The 21,666-nt window shown below is 36.6% G+C and overlaps 1 protein-coding gene and 1 pseudogene across 4 annotated transcripts in view; one reads left to right on the forward strand and one right to left on the reverse strand.

Moving 5' to 3' along the window:
• Positions 1 to 5,862: 5,862 nt before the first annotated feature.
• On the reverse strand, positions 5,863 to 7,106 carry LOC128092696 (uncharacterized; annotated as a pseudogene).
• Positions 7,107 to 8,777: 1,671 nt separating this feature from the next.
• The window catches only part of LOC128092764 (apolipoprotein D-like), a 40,751-nt gene continuing 27,862 nt past the window's right edge, over positions 8,778 to 21,666 (forward strand). For 2 of the 4 annotated variants that reach the window (XR_008211988.1, XM_052707333.1), the window contains exon 1: positions 13,831 to 14,271. Coding sequence is in view for 3 of the 4 variants with exons in the window: in XM_052707333.1 (XP_052563293.1) it covers positions 14,140 to 14,271 (132 nt within the window). In the remaining variant the exon portion in view is untranslated. Of the gene's footprint in view, positions 8,904 to 13,830; positions 14,272 to 21,666 lie in introns of those variants that run through there. The other 2 variants (XM_052707332.1, XM_052707331.1) reach the window with 2 other exon arrangements.

Consider the following 21,666-nt stretch of genomic DNA (forward strand, 5'->3'; position numbering starts at 1 on the left):
GTACTTTTTTTGTAGCCGGATCTCACTTAAATGTATGTAAACAATGTCCGGATCCATCATCCGACCCATCGTTGGTAAGGTAATCGAAAGACCTTTCCAACGAGTCCAAAACATTGAAGATCTGGCAACCCTGTCTCGAGTTCTGACCACTTAAGTGATATTTATGTACTTTTTTGTAGCCGGATCTCACTTAAATGTATGTAAACAATGTCCGGATCCATCATCCGACCCATCGTTGGTAAGGTAATCGAAAGACCTTTCCAACGAGTCCAAAACATTGAAGATCTGGCAACCCTGTCTCGAGTTCTGACCACTTAAGTGATATTTATGTACTTTTTTGTAGCCGGATCTCACTTAAATGTATGTAAACAATGTCCGGATCCATCATCCGACCCATCATTGGTAAGGTAATCAAAAGACCTTTCCAACGAGTCTAAAACATTGAAGATCTGCCAACCCTGTATCAAGCTATGACCACCTATGATGCCACTTATGAGCCCTTGAGTGATATGTGTGTTTTTTTGTATTCCGGAACTTGACGAAATTAGACCATATTTGTATCCAAACCCATAATATCACATATCACCCATTGTTGGAAAAGAGTGAGGAAGGCACCAACCACATAGGTGGATTAAGTTAGTTTTTCAATCCTGCTTTGCTTTAATTAAGGCAAAATGAGTTATTAACCCTATTTTTTTTTCTTGACTAAATGTTTTTTAAATCGTAAGATCAGAAAATTTAAAAAAAAACAATTTTGCTATCCTCTCTGAGGAAAGGCTATAAAATCAAACGGAAAGTGAACTAATTCGCTTTTCCTCCAAGACCTATCTTTAGGTATACATATCGACTTAGAATCAATTCACATTATTTTCACGGGTTTGACTGAAGGAACTTTGGCCAAATTTGTTCCATTCGATTCAATTTGAGGTCCCATGATACAGTCCAGTCGATTATCCAGAGCCTCGATTATCCGAAGTTTGGATTATCAAAAGTTATCCGAAGGTTTGTGACTTCGGATTATCAAATCAGGAAGAAAAATATTTTTTCGCATTTTTACATTTTTTTCTCAACTTTCAACATCCAAATTTTGCGATCTCATTTTTAGAAAAAATAGTTGATGATTGCTTTTTAGCATATCAAATACATTTTTTCAGTATGTCATCACCGTCATTTTGTCCACCATCTTGGATTATTAAATTCTTAACCACTTTATTACTTTATTAAGGCTTGTTTTGGGTCGAGGTGAAATTTCTCCGATGCCTTCGAATTTTTCTTTGGAAGGTTGATAACTGGAGTGGTTTTTGTAAGCGGACCATAAACCACGTGGACACTTTAAGGGAGGGGGGGGGGGTGGTATGGCGATTGACCATGATCCATATAAATCCATAAAATTGTCCACGAGGGGGGGGGGGGGTTACACATTCCCAAAAAAGTGTCCACGTGATTTATGGAGGGTTCATGGTTTTCTAGATTGATGATCACTCCAATAGCTCCTGAATTATCGTCATCCGAATTGATGTTTTCCACATTCAGCATTGAAGTTAATTTATGTAAAATTTATCGATCTTTTCGGAAATTTCCGGTAAGTTCAAGCCTGGTGACAATTTCATACAAGTTAGGTGAATAAAACTTGAGAATGGTGCACATTTTAAAATATATATTTTTTTAATGTTGTTTTTTCAAACTTGCCTTATGAATTTTGACCATTCTGTATTTGCCTTCCTCACCTTACTGAGGAAAGGCTTTAAAATCACTCGAAAAATGAACTTCTTAATTCGACCTCATCTCCGTGTACGCACGAGTGCAAGCAGCAGTCAAGTGCTCAGTGCTCCATCGTTTTTTCGAAATTTTTCGCCGTAATTTACCGTGATTAGCCGCGAGTTTGCTCCACCAGCATGCCAAGGGCCGGCCGTGGCCGTGGCAGTTCGAGTGCGGCCTCGAAAAACCCGCGAAGTTCGTCTACCGGCCGTGTGCAAAAAGGTAAACAAACCAACGCCGCGTCGTCCGCCATCGCGCCTGGGAATGTGTGCGCCAAAGGATTCGACCCGAAATTATTACACGCTAATTACCGCGTCCAGGATCGCAGCCCTATTAGGCTCCGTTCAGCTACTTCCGGCAATCCGTCGACCGATGGCGCTTCAACATCCGCCAACATTCCCACCAGTAACAAGTTCGCGAGACTGAGTGACGAGGAAAGCAACAACAACAACACCGACGGTAGCACTACCGACGACGACGACGACGATGGTTGTGCACGGAAGAAAGTGATTTCGCCAAAAAAAGTAATTACTCCAAAGGAACGACGACCACCACTAGAGCGTCCAATTTCCCGGGGTAACAAATTTCCCGGGAAACGGGAAATTTTCAGCCAATTTCCCGGGAAATCCCGGGAATTCCCGGGAAATTTTAAATTTATTGAAAATTGTTATGATCTTGGTTTTAATTAATATTATGCAACAAAATTGTATAGGACATCAACATTAATGGTTTAAATAAGTGTGAAGATCAATTAAGAGCTTGACTGCATGTAAAAATTATTCAACTACAAGAAAATGTATTTTGGTATTTTTTGATGAGAAATTTTAACTTGCCTCTGTGACCAGTTTATTGAAATGAGAAAAAAAAATGCAGAATTTATGTTTTTCATGACAAATACTGGTTTCTGCTCTTGAACAAATGGTAAACAAGCCAATGTTTTCAAATATTTTAGGCAAGCTTTGAATGTTTTGAGAACAAACAATAGAAAGTAATTTTTCAATGATTTTTTTATTATTATGCAACATTATTTAAATAATACGATAAATTAACATCATTTCACAAAAAGTCTTCTATTTTTTAACATTAAACCCTCTAACACCTGTTGTTTCACCAGTGCTCCATAATTATTTTACTTCAAATTTTAATTTCTTTATTACTAGGTATTCAACCAATTGAATTAATTCTTTTTGCACAAATTCGATTTTCATCTCATTTGATCATGGTAAACAAAAACGTAAAAAAATCTCAATTTTAATTTGGAGGTAAGGAGTTAATATTGTTTTGATGAAATAACATCAATCTGTTAAAAGCTTACCTAGTTGTAATAATTTAATACTCATTAAGCAAGATCTATTCCCAGTTGCTTCAAAAATTAAGGTTATCAGAAATAATTCTGATATCATAATTTCTGATAATGTGATTATTTATATATAAACCAAACAATACATTTAATTGAACAAAATCATGTTGAGTTTGTTCATATATATTTTTTTCAGAGCAATTTAAAAAAATAGTTCCAAAAATTTAAGAAAATGTATACTTTCGCTTGAATTTCGGGAATTCCCGGGAAATTTACAAATTTCCCGGGAAACGGGAAATATTTTTTTTCGGGAAATCCCGGGAATTCCCGGGAATTTTTTTCCCGGGACGGGAAATTGGACGCTCTAACCACCACCAATTTTCGTTTTGGACACGTTGGCGGACGATGTTGACGAGCAGCTGGAAGGCCTCGTGTACTGCCTCAAAATAGGTAAATCGTCAGTGCAAGTGTTCACATTTGACCAAAAGAACTTCGACCTGGTTGTGGAGAAATTGAAGCGTAAAAACTTCAATTTTTACACATTCGACCCCGTGCAGAAGACAGCTGTTAAGGTCGTCTTGCAGGGGTATCAAGACCGCCCGATCTCCGTCCTCAAGGAGCACCTCTCGGGTGTCGGAATAACGCCACGAGACATAAAAGTCCTCTCGCGGAAGACAACCGTTACAGGTACACACACACTGTACCTGTTGTACTTCGATCGCGGCACCGTCAAACTTCAAGACCTGCGGCGGACTAAGGCGTTGGACGGTTTTTGGGTAAACTGGCGGTTTTACTCAAAAAATCCGACGGACGCAGCGCAATGTCACCGATGCCAGAAATTCGGCCACGGCTCGCGGAACTGCAACCTCCGGCCCCGCTGCGTGAAGTGCGGTGAGCCACACCTCTCGGAGGTGTGCGCACTGCCACGAAAGGCGGACTTGGGGGAAAACGCAGAACAAACCAAGCCGCGCGTAATGTGCGCGAACTGCGGCGGTAACCATACCGGCAATTACCGCGGATGCGTCGCGCGGAAGTCCTACCTCGAGGAGCAGGAAAAGAGGAAGAAGAAAGCAGCAGCGTCCCACCCTTCTCAGCGAAGTGCGAGTGCAGCCGTTCCTGCAGCTGGCCAGCGAACGGTTCCAGCGGACAATTCAGCGTTCCCTCCTGGCTGGGGGCGATCGTTTGCCAGCGTGGTCGCTACCGGTAGCGGCAATGCGGCCCAGCAAGAAGTCACCGGGGAAGATCTCTTTACCCTGCCGGAGTTCTTTGCTCTCGCGGGGGAGATGATGACGCGGTTTCGGAGCTGCCGTAACAAGGCGGAGCAATTTCTAGCCCTCGGGGAATTAATGATTAAGCACATCTATAAAGGATAAAAAATTGTGATCTAGTTTTAAGCTTTCTCTATTTCTATCCCCTTTCCCTTGCAATTTTAGTAAGTTTTTTTTCTTATCTTTTTCTTACTTTCGGTAACCCCTTAACTACAAGCAACAATTGTTCCAAAATGGATTATGATGTAACACACAGCTGAAAGGAACTCCAAAACTCTGTTATGTATTCCAAAAGAACTTATTGTATATTGATAATTCACCAATAAAACCGAATTGAAATTGAAAATTAATTCGACCTCGTAGACCCACCTTCATGTATACCTATCGACTCAGAATCAAATTCTGAACAAATGTCTGTGCGTGTGTCTGGATGTGAGTCCGTGCACCGAAAAATATGCACTCGATTATCTCTGGACTGGCTGAACCGATTTGGACCGTTTTGGTCTCATTCGATTTGTCTTGGGGTCCCATAAGACCCTAGTTAATATCATAACGTTTAGTAAAGCACTTCAAAAGTTATGCTAAAAAAACGATTCTGGCTAAAGTTTGAAAGATTGTAAAAAGGGTGGTTTTTGTAAGAAAACCCGTCTGATCATACATTTTTAGAAAGGTATTTCAAAGACCTTTCTAATGAGCCCAAAACATTGAAGATCTGATAGCCCTATCAAAAGTTATGAGCACTTAAGTGTCATTTGTACACATTTCAGAGGCCGGATCTCAAATATTTTGATGAAAAAGTTGTCCGGATCTATCATGCGACCTATCGTTGGATAGGTAATCAAAAGACCTTTCCAACAAGCCCAAAAGATTGAAGATCTGATAACCCTATCAAAAGTTATGAGCACTTAAGTGTCATTTGTACACATTTTAGAGGCCGGATCTCAAATATTTCGATGAAATTGTTAGCCGGGTCCATAATGCGACCCGTCGTTAGTTGGGTAATCAAAAGACCTTTCCAACGAGCCCAAAACATTGAGGATCTGACAACCCTATCAAAAGTTATAAACACTTTAGTGTTATCTATACACTTTTTCGAGGCCGGATCTCAGATATTTTGATGAAAATGATATCCGGGTCCATCTTGCGATCCATCGTTGGTTAGATCACTGAAAGACCTTTCAAATTAGCCCAAAACATCGAAGGTCTGATAACCCTACCAGAAGTTATGAGCACATAAGTGATATTGTAGTACTATTCAGAAACCGGATTCCATAATATTTTGCTCAAAATGGTTTTTGGATCTATCATGCGACTCGTTGATAAATAGGTTAGCAAAAAACCCTTGCAATGAGTCCTAAACATCAAAGTTCTGACAACTCTATCAAGATATTGGCACTTGATTTTGAAGAATGTTTTTTTTTTTATAGCCAGATCTCAAATGAGATAGTTTCCCCAAACTAACCTCCTGCACGAGCTGATTCTTTCTGACTTTCTCTTGTGTTAGATCTACAGAACAAAAAGGAAACGCAGAATGGCTAAGGTTCTTTTTTCAAAATTATGTTTATTTTTTAGTTGACCTCTGCTGGAAGTTCCATCGACCAATCTTTCTTGAAAACTGTTAGTTTGAGAACTGGATTGATCTAGGTCATCTTCCCGTAGCCGCAGCGGTACCACCCTATACTAAGTAGTTCCGTCCAAACCCAGCTCGCTTCCAAGTTGCTTCTAAGTGCTGCAGCTGCTACTCGTGGCCGGAATCGACTTCGTCGTCGTCAGATCGGAGGGAGGGTGCCAGCAGCAGAATCGCCGGTGGAATCATCTTCATTTGGAATTCGCCCGCGCTTTTATTTTTGTGGTGATGATGGTGTGAGTGGTGGTGATGCTTGCCGGTTTCCTGTGGGAACGACTTGGGGAGCAGGTCCTGGCGAGAGTGGACTTGGACAGCCGCTCGCTAAGCAAGGGCATTAGGGGCGATTTGTCTGGAAGATTGAGGAAGGTCGTTAGAAAGTTACGAGGTCAATTTCTTCAAGTTCTTACCTTCGTCTCTCCATATCGTGCGGATCGCCGCCGACCGAGTGGACCGAGTGGACGCTAACTGACTGGAGGGACGCTGATGAGATCGCCGATGGGGTCAGTCGCTTCACGAGACCGATCCGAAGGCAACCCAAACATGGACGGAGAGGTTCCATTCAGCAGATTGCACGATCACATGATGATGGACATGACGGTTAGCGTCAAAGGGACGTTCCTAAAAGAATAATAAGTTGAACTTTTCCAGCTAAACCCGCTTCCCATCCTACCTTTTTGAAAACCTCCCAAGTAGCGTCCGCTCGTTCGAATGGTCCGGGTACTACGCCAATCGCCGCGTTCATTCCGGCCAACTCCGGCAGCGTCCTTCATGATAAAAGATCGTCAGAATTTCAACCCTCACGTTTGTGATGGCAAACTACTGCAGCATCTCCATCTGGCCCCAAGACGGCACATCTTCAACGTTATCAAATCCTCCAACACCTCCCAAAAGCAAAAGGTGAAATTCAGAACGTCGGCGGCATCAAATAGTCCGACGTCACGCTCAGAATCTGGACCGCTCGGGACGAGTACGACAACCCGTACCCGATCAGCGTCGAAATGCAGCTAAACTTTACTACAAAGAAAAAAAAAATTAAAACAAATCGAGCAGGGTACAAAACTGCTGCCACAGGTAAATGCTGCTTTCCGTGTTGGACATCCCGTAGTCTACTTGCCTGTGTCCTTCCCCAACACGGAGTACGTGCCAGCGAGCATCAAGAAACCCGGCATTTCGGTGAATCACAAATTTGTAAACTTATGTTCTGTGAATGTAAATAAAATATCGTTCGATTTCTTTGCGATGAGCGATGACGCTGCAGCGAAGGGTTGACAGATGTTGGAGGGATTCGGACGATTAGGTCAACTGAAATGTTTGGGCCGATTCAGGCCGTTTCCAAATCAAATTTGCTCCCTCGTTTGCTCCCGTCTTATGAAAACCGGTCTGGTTTTGTTTTTGAAAAGGTCCAATAAGCTATTGTGTTTCATATGTTTATAGGACCTAATCGAAAAAAGTCTAGAAATGTTGCTCCAGGTATTTGATCTCAAGTTAATCTCTAGAGTTTTTTGCCTTCCTCACCTTACTGAGAAAAGGCTATAAAATCACTCGAAAAATGGACTTTTTATTTTATTTTTAGAAAGGTTCTGAAATGACCTTTCTTGTTGATTAAGAATTTTCAAGATCTGACTTACCTATCTAAAATTACAAGCAGTTTAAAAAATGCTCAGAATTTACATAACCTTAATCTATTTCCCCACTGCGGTGTATGTACAATCCTGACAAAAAGTCTGTAGGCAGTCTGTTTTTTTACTCATCACTCATCTTAATTAGGACCTCTTTGGTGCTGCGATCACGTTAGGGGCGATCCATGTGGACACTTTAGGGGGGTTGGAATCACTCTACAAATGAGAGGAAGGCACCAACCACCTAAAGGTGGATTAAGTAACGTTTTTTTTACTGAATGATGGATTTTTCCTGTATACATCACATCAATACTTAAAACTGTGCCGAAAAATGTTCACAAGTTACCGATTTTTGAATATTTTGGTAGAATTTCTGTAAGAACAGCTGCAAAATGCTATAAAATTGACACAAAGTTTTACCCATATAAAAAATGCAATGAATATTGTTGACTGAAGTGTCAGACAATTGCTCCGTACACATTGAAAAATTTCATATAATTTTTCGAACGTTTACATTGTGCAAGTTTTTCTTTCGTACTTGAATCTTACAAAAAATGTAAAATATACAAACATATTAAATTAGCTTTCCGAATTTTTTGAAATAGTCATCCTAAAAATTCTGATTTCTCAATTTTTTGAAAAACTTATGTAATAATTCCAAAAAATGATGTATTCTTAAAAAAAAAGTTTTTCCTCGCAATAAAAAATAATATGAAATAGGCTGGTAAGTTTTGTACTTTTTATATTGTCAATAGACAAACTTTTCCAATGTTAAAACTGGAATAAAAAAAAACCCCCTTTAAAACCCTATTCATCCACCTAAATTAGCTCTAAGTTCAAGGCCACCCACATTCGCAATCACGAACCACCACCGCGTGTTGGCCACTCGATTTAATTACCGAAAACCCCCAGCACTAATCGAATGCAGGCCACCGCCAAATCGAAACCTGATGCTTCGCAAGAAACAACCAGCCCAACGCACCAGAGCCCAATAATGAAATACAGAGCTGACCTTTGCCCACTGTGACCAGACGACACCGTGGAATCGTATTATAGCGGTATCGGTTCCGCTGCTGCTGGCCACTCACCAAACCACTTTTGTCTGTCCGACTGAGTCACATGCCGAACGCCACGAACACCGTGTAGCTGTTATTGTTGTTGACTCATCGAACTCAACCGCAAACGAACGACCTGCTCCTCGACCGCCGAAGACCTGTCGATTAGTGGACTAGAGTGGACGGCGGCAGGCGTCAAGAATCGTGGATCAGTTTGTGTCCGAACGTAGAACTTTCTAGTTGATGCGGTTGAAGCCGGTCAAGTCGTGTTTCTTGGTGAGTCAAGTGACGATTCGGTGAAAAAGTGGAACTAAACATTTTGTTTCAGATTTAAAAAATCAAGATCAAGATTAAAAGTTCAAGATCAGTGTCGTACAAATTTTGTTTACAAATTTTCGATGCGTCCTTACGAAATGTTTGACCAGACGTGTGATTTGTAGTGTTTATGGGAATCAAATACAAACACTGCTCGTGGAGCATATTCCACAGCTGGAGAAAGCAAGATTGTGTATTCCGTGAAATTACGTCTTCATCATTTGAGCCTGATAAGCCGAGACCAGTGGACATACTAAACTCTAGAGAGAGGATGAGGACGGAGAAGATGACGATGATGAGGCTGTTGACAAAGCTGAAGTGGACAATAACGGGCTCAATTTGAGATTCGTCTTAAGCGGACAAAGATCAATTTTATTATCAACTACTTGTTGTGGTGACGTCGAGGGTCGATACGAAGATTGCTGGAGATATTTTCAAGAAAAGGTCTTGTGTTGAAACACCGTCAAGGATGCTTGTTGTGTGGTCAGTGGCTGGAGATCAGAGGCTAAAGAAGCAATATGCAAACAACCGCCACCGGGTAAAACCTAATCATTTACGATGACCGGTATGGTGGCTGCTGCTGTGAGTTGCTGGTGTGGTGAGAAATAACGAAGCAGTGACGACAAACTTGGAGCAGTCGGTGGTGGCATGGGCGGAGCTGATGAGGGGGCATGATGTTGTGGTGTAAATCTTTGGGCATAAACTTTAAACAATCAGATACTTTAATTGATTACATTTTTTTAAACGTTATCGTAACATATATTTTTACATATTTTTTAAATAGACCAATAAATCAAAGTATCCATTCAGAATTGCATAGAACTACTCAAATTTCATTTTCAAACTGAAAATATAAAGCCATTTTCCGTACAAATTTGACAGCTGTACATCCGAAATGGTATGCGAAAACTAAAAAATCTGTATCTTTGGGAAAATTTAACACTGAAAAAAAATTATACACGGGATAAAAATTTGCTGATTTTAACAAACTTACTCTTTATCACTTATAAATTGAATTCCAAAATAAAACGAAATCTTATTTTTTCATAAAAGTTTACTTTTCGGAAATTTAGAAAAAAATCTAAAAAAAAATAATTATTTTTTAAAGTTTTACTGTAAATAAGCAATCAAATACAGTCCAGACTCGATTATCCAAAGCCTTGATTATCCAAAGTTTCAATTATCCGAAGTTCGATTATCCGAAGGTTGGTATGGGACTTCGGATAATTGAATCACGAACAACATTTTTTTTCGTTTTTTTCTTTTTCTTATTTTAAACATCAAATTCGAGTTCTGCGACCCCATTTTAGTCAAATTTGAATAGTTGATTGTCTATTAAATAATAACATGCATTTTTTCAATATCTCAAAACCGTAATATTGGCCGCCATCTTGGATTTAAAAGTTTTAAATCACTTTAACGTAGTTCAGGGAGTCATACTTAAGCTCAGCAATAAAAAATTAGGCATCGAACAATTTTTTTTTTCGTGATTCGATTATCCGAAGTGAAATTTTTCCGAGGCCTTCGGATAATCGAGTCTGGACTGTAGCACTTCAGTAGAATTTTGATAAAGTACTCTGTTTTCGAGTTATTGCCTTTTGATAGCCATTTTATTAAAAACCAAAAATTTTAAATATTTAAAAAAAATCTCAAGTTTTCCTAATTTTGAAAAAAAAAATTTTAAACTTGCACTTCATTAAAATTTTACTAAAGTACTTTTTGATTGCAAATTTGTTTATAAATGAAAAAAATCACTCGGTTTAGATTTTTATAAAACAACATTATTTTTATCAAAAAATCATAACTTTATCATAGTTTTTGTCCTATTCTGTAATTTTCTGAAAAGATGGCATTTTATGTCTCTTAAAACAAATAAAAAAATGAAAAAATAAATATTATTTTTAATTTTTTAAGATATAAGGCAGTTGCAAACATTTTTGAAGTTAATGTTTTTGATTAAACAAAATTGATTGGATGAGGGGCAAACAAATAAAACAAAATTACAAGTCATGGTTTAAACATTTTAATAACAAAAGTGTTTTAAAATGCATTTTACACCAGGTTCAGGGAGTTTTACAAAAAATCAAAATATGTTTAAAAGAGTTCAAACATGCTAAATATGATCATCAACGCAGGAAAATGTATTTCAAACTGTTCTCAGTGAATCCCGAGCAGACGTAAATAACTTGAAAATAACATTTTTTGATATTTGATAATACTAGGCCAATAACATTTTATGTTATTTATAACAAGATTTGTTATTCGTCGTTATGATTTTTTTGTTATTGGATTGTTATTGTAATAGCAGACTAATAACATTTTCAGTTATTCTTCGAACAAATCTTTGTTTTTATTTTTTGTTATTTTAACAACTAATCCGATCATCCCAATAACAGTTGGAGGTATTCTTCCATAACAAAAAATGTTATTCCAAAGTTGTTTTGGCTCTCAATCAATATCATATCAATAACAAAGTTTGTTATGATAACATAAACTGTTATTAAGCCCTTATGCAAAAATGGATTTTTCAAGAAGATTCCATAACACTTTCTGTTATTTTAAAATTATTTGTTATTGAAACGGCATGAATTTTGTTATTACCGTCTGCCCGGGATTAGAGTTTGAATTCCGTTAAAAAATTTAAGTTCTATTAAATCAAATTTGCCTCTGATTTCCGGGCCAATTTTGAGGAGGAGGGGGCAACATAAGGATTTTTCCGTGTTTTATTTTGTTTTGGTGCAGTCATATCCATACAACTTAGCTAAAGACAGCACAGTTGTATGGAAATTGATATGGGAAATTATATGGACATACTGATAACGCAACATTTTTTTAAACGTACGTAAAGCATCTAAAATCCCTTTTTATATTCAATTCCGTAAACCTGAGCAGACGGAAATAACTTGGGAATAACATTTTTTGATACCGTAAAACGGGGTGACTTTGATAGCCGGGGTGGCTTTGATAGGTTTGCGATTTTTCCGCAAAATGAAGAGTACAATTAAAATACGTAAGAAATGGTTTAGAAACATACTGACCGTGGTAGAAAAGTGTTCAAAGTACATCAAGAAGAACTTTTCATAAAATTTTGACAAGTTTAAAAAGTTAGTTAACTATAGTCAAGACAATGTTGATGAAATTCATTATTTAAAACTTCTCAAAGTGTCATGATTTTCTCTATGAACATGATTTTTAATCGGAAAACGGAATGCATTTTCGGATTCTTTGGACAAATTTCCAGTAGGAGAAGGTTAAAAAAGTTTGTTAATAATAAATAATATGTGTTTTTGAAATTTAAAAAAATCTGCAAATGTATAGGCAATTTCAGTTAAACAAATTTCATGTGAAATGTGAAAACTTGTGATTCGTGCTTCGAATTCAGTATAAAATGCAATATAAATCGATAATTTTGTAAAAAAAATAGTTTTAACAAATTTCAGGCAAAATTCCGACTTTTTAACAATTTAACCTAAAATTTATATATATTTTGCTAAAAAGCTTATACACTTAGTTAACTTAATATAAACATTGTTTTTTTTTTCTTAAAAACTATATCAGCTACTTTAGTGATGGTACATTTAGCGTACAAATAAAGTTTGAACTTCTTAAATATGATTTTGACAAGAAAAACTATGACTATCAAAGTCACCCCGGAATTAAAACTAAGAATTTTTAACGTAACTATTTTTGTAAACATTATTGAAATTTTTTTCCGAAATAGTGCATGGACTTTGTGTGGCCTACCCCAGTACATGTTTAAAAAGAAATAATCTTGCGAAAAACCTTACCTGTTGGAAAATATTCTTAAAACAAATTGAAATCCTATCAAAGTCACCCCGGTTTACGGTATTTGAAAATACTAGTCAAGTAACATTTTATGTTATTTATAACAAGATTTGTTATTCGTCGTTATGATTTTTTTGTTATTGGATTGTTATTGTAATAACAGACTAATAACATTTTAAGTTATTATTCGAACAAATCTTTGTTATTATTTTTTGTAATTTTAACAACTAATCCGATCATCCCAATAACAGTTGGAGTTATTCTTCCATAACAAAAAATGTTATTCCAAAGTTGTTTTGGCTTTCAACCAATATCAGACCAATAACAAATTTCAAAAATGGATTTTTCAAGAAGAATCCATAACACTTTCTGTTATTTTAACAGTATTTGTTATTGAAATGGCATGAATTTTGTTATTACCGTCTGCCCGGGAAACCAAAAATGTTGGCAATTAAACAAAAAGTCATAAAACTGTTTTTCTTATTCGCATCAATAAACGTCTTAAGAAAGAGAAATTAAAAATAAAGCAAGTTTTATTTATAAATTCATAAGGTAAAATAATAATTTTAATAATCTATGATTGCTAACCAGATATGGTTGTTTTGCTCAAATAATTCTAGAGTAGAGTAGATTTGAAGATTTGAAGATTTGAAGATTTGAAGATTTGAAGATTTGAAGATTTGAAGATTTGAAGATTTGAAGATTTGAAGATATGCTCATTGCACATTGACATTAACCCTTCTTTTGTTAAAACAACAACAATAAACATTTCTTGGGAAAACAACTCTGATGACTGGGCCATTCTGATGAATACATTTCTGAAAAAAAAGAACTATAAGTCTGTGCTTTACAAAACATAACAAAAGTTGGACAATTTTTCTGCATAAATTTTTAATCAATTTTCCACATAAGTTATTGGCAAACAACGCCCATGCCAAGACATCCAATCAAAAGTATACGCAGTACCACACTCACACAGCAATCACCACCAACAACAACAACAACACCACCAGCATCAACCTCATCTCCCGCAGCTACTACTGATTACGGCAGCGTATACAACTCAAACGACGCCAAGCTCAGTGCACGGTGTCCAAAGATTGCGCCCCAGAGGCAATCGTCCAGCTTCTCGCAGCAGATTCTCGGCGAACTGATTCAATTTAACTTTTCCGTTGAGCTCGTCCGGATCGTTCGTCTTCTTCGTCCTCAATCTAGAGTTTTTTTTTTTTTTTTGCTGAACTTCTTGAAGTTCTTGACGATATCTCGGTAGTTCGCGTGCGTGTGTAAAACTCGTTAGTTTGGTATCAAGAAAAGTTCAAAAGTGACGTTTTTTCCTCTCTCTCCTTGTGTTCAGATAGCCTTAGTAGAAATAGCGTGAAAAAAGTTTTTATTTTGCTGAAATTGTTCCAAGATGGCAAAGTTTCCGGCACTGATGGCGATTTGTGCCGTCGTTTGCGGTTTAGTCACGCTCACGGCAGGCCACACGTACAAAACCGGGGAGTGTCCGCCGGTGGAACCGATGAACGACTTCGAGATGAAAAAGGTGAGTGGACATAAAGAAGAAGAATTTGGTCGCCTGCCCAATGTACTGTAAGAGAGTTGTTTCGTAACACTATTACACTGAATGATGCAGAAAAAAAAACTTGCGAAATTGTTACGACTAGAACGTGGTTGAACTACGAAATGTGATTCTCCAGAATCATTCTTACAAGTCACTTATCGCAAGTAAGAAAGAGTGTCATTACCAATGGATTCATCTCAATAACATGACCTTTATTTTTATAAAGTTTGCGTGCAGCACAGTAAACAACAAACAGTTCCGTTACAGTTCGTTCTCATGGTCATTCAACTTAATTCAGTATTACAGTGTGAACTACCCCCGCGGTGGCGTGTAGTACAACTTTCTCATAATTGAATTAGGGTGGCGTAGCACAAGGTGCCATAATTGTATGCAGCTTTAAACGGTTTATTGTGTCGGCATTTGCTTAAATATCTACAAGCGATATGAAAAGCAAAATGGTTTTTTATTCGATTACAAAAGAATTGGATATAAAATCAAATTGCAAATCTCATTTTAAAATTTTATTTTGGAAAAAGCTTTTTAAAACTTACAGCTATTAAAGAAATAATAATAACAAAAACAAACCTTGCATTTTAAAATTGATTTCGTGTATTGATTAGCTATGGAAAGACGTTCAAACATGCGGACTATCACCTGCTTGCGACGTGGTCCGAGCGAAGTGATTCAATTTGTTTACATGTTTGCTTGTTTATAATTGAAACGAGATTCAATGCGGAAATACGCTACTACCAGGGGAAAGAACACTCGCCTGAATCACTAGTGAAGCGGTTGTATCAAGGGAAAACTTTGAAACGAAAGTGGCGGTCACGGCTGTAAGTAGTAAAATAAAAACAAACATTTTAATGTATTATGATTCATACCGAATGAATTTTTAGAAGCAAAATATCCATATTCAATCTATGAACTTTTCCTATTATGTATGATTGCTTTTTTTTTTTTTTTTTAGTATAATGTTCCCGAACCCAACATTATTTATTTCGAGAACTAATTTTGAAAACGATTTATTGTCCTCGGAAAATAAAGGGTTGTTTTGAAAGCTATTTAGAAACAATAACTAGACAAACTTTTAAAATCCTGTAGTGAAAAAGCTAAGCGTAAAACTTCAAAAGACTTAATCAAAATTGATTGAAGCGAAAACATGTATTATCTGTGTGAAAAAAAAAGATCAAGTACACTATAGTTAAAAAAAAATTAAACCCCAGTGAAAAACACTTTTCCTTTCCTTTCTCAGCTTAGGCCATTTCTGTTTTTTTCTGATTATAATATTGCCAGATTAACCATAATTAAGGCTACCAACTGTACGGATTTTTTCCTTCGGATTTTCGACCTTCTCCGCGGATTTTTAACGGGCCGGAATTTTTGTACGGAATTTTTCGCATAATACGGATTTGTACGGAATTTTAACAACTTTTTAAAAATTTCATTGCTTTTTTATGTGGGCCAAAGCTTTCTCTAATTAGATATTTTTATTTAACTGTCAGTTTGATTTTAAAGGGATAACTTGCATAATCGTCTGCCTATGTGGATCAATCGGACCGCGCACTGGACTTACAATCCAAAGATCGCCGGTTCGAATCCCGAGGCGGGCGCAAAAAAAAATCTAAGTGTAATATAGGTATTCGGTGCCCTCTCCCCGTGCCATACCTTCACACTTAAGAGACCCGGGAGGCGGAGTCTTGTCGCAAAAAGAACGATACACGCCTGTGGATCCGTTGACGAAACCGCAAGGTTTAAGAGGGCCACATTATAAGGTGTTACGTCGATTCCGTTTGCATAATTTTCCGGGTTTTCCTCAGTTCAAAATTGATTGTCAATGATTGCTCTTTTTAAATTCCTTACAAAACATATTTATAAAATAAAAGATCAAATTTTGGCTTGTGAAAACCTTGTGTTGTGCTTGTATTTATAGGACCTTTCCAATAAAAACTCTGGAAATGTTTTCGTGAAAACACTAACAACGATATTATTCGTAAAAGCAAACTTGACATTTCGTAAACTTTTAAACGTTTAACAAAAATATTATTAATTCCCAAATTCCAAACTTATCTAAATAATTCCTTGACAGTTTTTGCTATACCATGGTGTCATATCGGTAAAGTATACGGATTTTGGCTCAGCAAGAGTTGGTAGCCTTAACCATAATAATTTTTTACAGATATGCCATTTTGTGAGAAGACTGATAGAAATTTATTCGCCAAAATTTTACACTTTTCGAAAAAAAATGCATTCTTTAAAAATATGTAAGTTGCACTAATATTTTTTTGAATTCTCATTTTATTTTATTTTATCGAAAAAAACATTTTTTTAATGATGTAATGCTTAATAATGACTTTTTCAGGTTAAAAAAAAAGTTAGCTTAATTACAAAAACTAACCGAATCTACCTACTTACAAATAATTACATTTTTTGATTTAATTATTTGTGACTTCCTGGAAAGGTCTTTCAATCAACTATCCAAAGATGTGTAACAAAATTGATTTGGACATCATTTGCAGTTTACTGAGACATGGCTTCAAACATAAAATAATTTTCGCGCAAGTGGCCATAACAAAAGATAGGGGTACCAGATCTTAAAAATGTACAACTCATTGGAAAGGTTTAAGGGTCCTTTAATTGACTATCCAACAATTTGTGCCAAGGTAGATCCGGACCACTTCCATCAAGTTTACTAAGTTTACGGCTTCAAACACGTATATAAATATATAAGTGGTCATCACTTAGGATAGGGTGACCAGATCAACAAAATTTATTACTGATTCGAAAGGTATCTCAATAACTTATCCAATGATGTAGCGCAAGGTAGATCAGGACATTATTTATATTAAGTTCACTGAGAAAGGGTTTCAAAAAAGGTATATAAATTAGGATGTAACAAATATGACTTTTTGGCGGGCATTCAACGATTTGTTCCGGATTTGAGCCCAAATCCAAATATGAGCTTGATTGGACGTAACAGGAGCTGGCGCTTCGCATTTGAATTTTAAATGGGATTTAACCCGTAAAAAAAGATTTTTTCAAAAAATTCACTTTTTGAGGCATTTTGGCCACTGAAGCGTTTATTTTCAACATCAATGGCGTGTAGGCCAGATCCTTGCGCATCTTATATTGGTATAAATAACATTGAAATTTGGAGCACCCTGGAACTCGGTACAGACCTTCAAAGTTTGACATTTTTTAGAAAATTCGGCCCCGGCAAAAAAGATACGCGTCGCGCCTCGTGACGGCCTAGACGCCATTTGATTTTGCTGGAGTCAATCTTTGAAAAAAATGCACTACATCACTCTAATATAAATATCACTTAAGTGTTCATATCCTTAGAAAGAGTGACCAGATCTTCAATGTTTATGACTTATTGAAATGATCTATTCACTGCCTAATGATGATATAATATGAGATCTTATTAAAAAAAAGATCGCTTTCGTGACATCCGGAAATTTATAAAAATACATTTTATACATTTATTTTTGAACTACTTAAAACTTAAAAAATGTAAAACTTGGTCTACACAGTAGAAAATTGCACAAATTTGTTAGGTTCAAAAGTGCAAATAATATTACCTCAATATAGACTAAAAAAGGTGGCATTACACTGGAAAAGAGGTAAATTTACATTTTTGCCTTCCTCACCTTACTGAGGAAAGGCTATAAAACAGGGGTGCTCAAAGTTTTTGGAGGCCGGGCCAAATTTGAGGCTCAAATGAGCTTGCGGGCCAAACATACAAAATAAGATTTTATAAACAAAAATGGAAGTTTTTTAGACTACAAAATACATTGATAAGCTGACATTAGTTTTTTTTATTTCTGTTATTTTTTCAGTATTTCCCTTAATTAAAAAAAACGAAAAAACAAAGTGGCCGTTTTATAAAGGTTTTTAGCTGAATATACATGTGTTTTCAATATTTTTTTATATTTTGAAACTGGTGACATGTAATCTGCATAATTTTTCTAACGGCGTAATTTGTTTCATTAAATTAAGTGTGACTAATAAAATATCGTTGATAGCCAGAATTTCAACTTAAAAAATCTTTAAAAAATGTTTTGAGCAGCCGTAAAGTTGAATTGCAATCATTATTTTTAAAATGTAAAATTCAACAAAAAATCATTTTAGCAAAAAACATATATTTATCGAAAATTCACTAAAATTCAAATTATTTTTTAATAAGCGAGAACATGCTCAAAATGATTCTAAACGCCGAGAAACGCATTTTTAATTGATTTGAGCTGATTGCACTTAAATTTCCGTTGATATTTTGAAGTTTGAAAAAAAAATGTCCATGATTTTTCGAGCAAATTTTAATAAAAGGAGGGATGTTGAAAAAAAACATTGTAAAATACTTGCAAAAGCCTTATTCCTCCGATTTCAACATTTTGTCTGCCTTAATTCTGAAAACCAGAATTTCCAAAAATGTTTGATGAAAGTTTTGACAATATTTACTAGCTTCAATCACATTAAAATTTGTGAAACTGTATCCTAAAATGGGGATAAAAACATTATTAAATCATTTGTTTTTTTGTCAGCAAAAAATAAAAAAGATTCGCCTAATAAAATCACTTTATAAGCGATCAACGGGCCATTTTACATGATTATTCAAAACGGGTCCGCGGGCCACAAAAAATCACTTCGCGGGCCACGTTTGGCCCGCGGGCCATACTTTGGTCACCCCTGCTATAAAATCACTCGAAAACTGAACTTCTCAATTAGACCTCCTAGACCCACCTTCATGTATACCTATCGACTCAGAATCAAATTCTGAGCAAATGTCTGTGTGTGTGGTGGGATGTTGATCAAAAAATTGTCACTCGATTATCTTGACATTGGCTCAACCGATTTTGTCCGTTTTGGCGTCATTCGATCCGTCTTGGGGTCCCATAAGTCGCTATTGAAAATTATGCGGTTTAGTTAAGTACTTCAAAAGTTATGCTAAAAAAACGATTTTAACAAAAGTCCGGAAGATTGTAAAAAGGGTGGTTTTTGTACGAAAACCGGGCATGTTATACATTTTTAGAAAGGTATTTAAAAGACCTTTCCAACGCGACCAATGCATAGAAGATCTGACAACTCTATCAAAAGTTATTAGCACTTAAGTGTTATTTATGTACTTTTTGGAAGCCGGATCTCAGATATCATGATGAAAACGATGTCCGGATCTATCATCTGACCTGTCGTTGGAAAGGTAATCAAAAGACCTTTCCAACGCGTGCAAAACATTCAGAATCTGACAGACCTATCAAAAGTTATAAGCACTTAAGTTTTATTTATACACTTTTTGGAGGCCAGATCTCAGATATTTTGATTAAAACGTTGTCCAAATACATCATGCGACCTACCTTTGGATAGGTAATTAAATGACCTTTCCAACGAATGTGAGGAAGGCACCAACCACCTAAGGGTGGATTAAGTAACGTTTTTATTGATAAAATTACACATTTTTCACTTACAGTAAAAATATCATGGTTAAATTACTTATGGGAATGTTGTTGTTTATTTTATTAACGTGACTTTAATTTAAATTTAAAACTTGAATCTGTAGAGAAATGAAAATATGGGGTCAAAGAACTTACATAAATGAATAAAAAAAGAAGGAAATCATTGTTTGAACAACAAACTAAATTTGCTGCCTTTCGCTACATTTTATTTATACTCACCAAAAAGTCAAAGTGTACAGATTTAAGCTTGCTCCTTTTCCACAAAACCACGAAACCATAATTTTCAATTCCAACACGCAAGCCATCCATTTCTCGCCCTTTTTTCCTCGGAAATTCCGAACCACTTTTCTTCGATTTCCCACCCAAAAAGTCCGAACCCCTCGGAGTCAAAGTGTTATGTTTTCCTCCTTTTTTATATGCTCCACCTCGGTTATTTGCTGCTTAGCACCGCCGTCTCGGAATTTGACGCTCTTTGCGGGAAATCGACTGTCGGCTTGTCGTAGCCCGTTTTGTTTGTTTCTCCACCGCTACATTTTCAACCCCCCCTGAAACACTGAAGAGGAAGCCGGCCAAAGTGAAATTTATGCTACAGCATATTTTACTTTCAAATCCAGCTGTTTCTGCTCCAAGCCACTAACACGAACGTTGTTTGGAAGGGGATAAAGTTTTGCTAAACTTGGTAGCTTTTTTGGAGTTTTTGTAACCTTGTACTGTGCAAGATTATTTTTTTTTTGGTAAATATCTTTGTTAAAGTTTGTTTACGATGTTTTTCTTGTTTTTGTTATATTTTAAAATTTTAATATATTTATAAGCAACAAAATTAAAACAAATGAGGGTTAAGAATTTAAAAAAGAAATTAATGAACACCACAAAAAGAACTGAGCACAAAAAAAATCTAGCACCATCTGAAGAAAGAGTGGGCGCTTATTACCGGTTATCAAAAAGTTCGTAAATATACACGTTAAAGCGAGGGGGAAAAGAAATGAGATGAGTTTTTCCTTGTTCGGCAAACTTTACATGTGCCTCGACGAAACAAGTCAGCCTGTTTGACGAATTTTCACTCAAGTTTGGCTGCTGTTTGCCCCCCATTGTCGTCCCAAATGTGAAAATGATGATGATGTTGACGCGTTGGTTGGAAATTTACGACACTTGGCAACGAGTTGGTACGCGGAAGAGGAACTGTTCCGTGCGATAATCCCGGCTGACAGTTAGTCGTTGGTCCGTGGCCGGAAAACGGAAATGGGAAGAGATGTTCTAATAAATCATGAAAGTACATGTGAGCGGGCGGGTAAGTGGAGATATGTCTTGATATTGTTGATGGATGAAACAGTTTCTAATCAACACCAGATGTTTCGATGGAAATAGCGTGATTTGAACCATCAAAGTTTGGCATTTTTTCGAAAAATCGGTCCCGGCAAAAAAGATATGCGTCGCACATCGCGACGCCCGAGACGCCATTTGATTTTTCTTGGACCGATTTTTCGAAAAAATGCCAAACTTTGAAGGTCTGTACCGAGCTCCAGGGTGCTCCAAATTTCAATGTTATATATACCAAAAAATGCGCAAGGATCTGGCCTACACGCCAATGATGTTTTTGGTAAACGCATTGGTGGCCAAAATGCCTCAAAAATTGACATTTTTGAAAAAATCTTTTTTTACGGGTTAAATCCCATTTAAAATTGAAGGGTGGAGCGCCAGCTCCTGTTAAGTCCAATCAAGCTCATATTTGGGATTTGGGCTCAGTATGCTCACCGGAACAAACCCCTGAATGCCCGCCAAAAAGTAATTTTTGTTACTTCCTAACGTACATATTCAAACAGCTATAACTTTTGAGTGAATTTTCTGATCAATTTGGTGTCTTCGGCAAAGTTCTAGGTATTGTTGAGGAATATTGAGAAAAAATAGGTACACAGAAAAAAAATTGCGGAAT

This window comes from Culex pipiens, chromosome 2 (assembly GCF_016801865.2).
Source record: "Culex pipiens pallens isolate TS chromosome 2, TS_CPP_V2, whole genome shotgun sequence".
In the NCBI taxonomy this organism is placed as follows: Eukaryota; Metazoa; Arthropoda; class Insecta; order Diptera; family Culicidae; genus Culex; species Culex pipiens.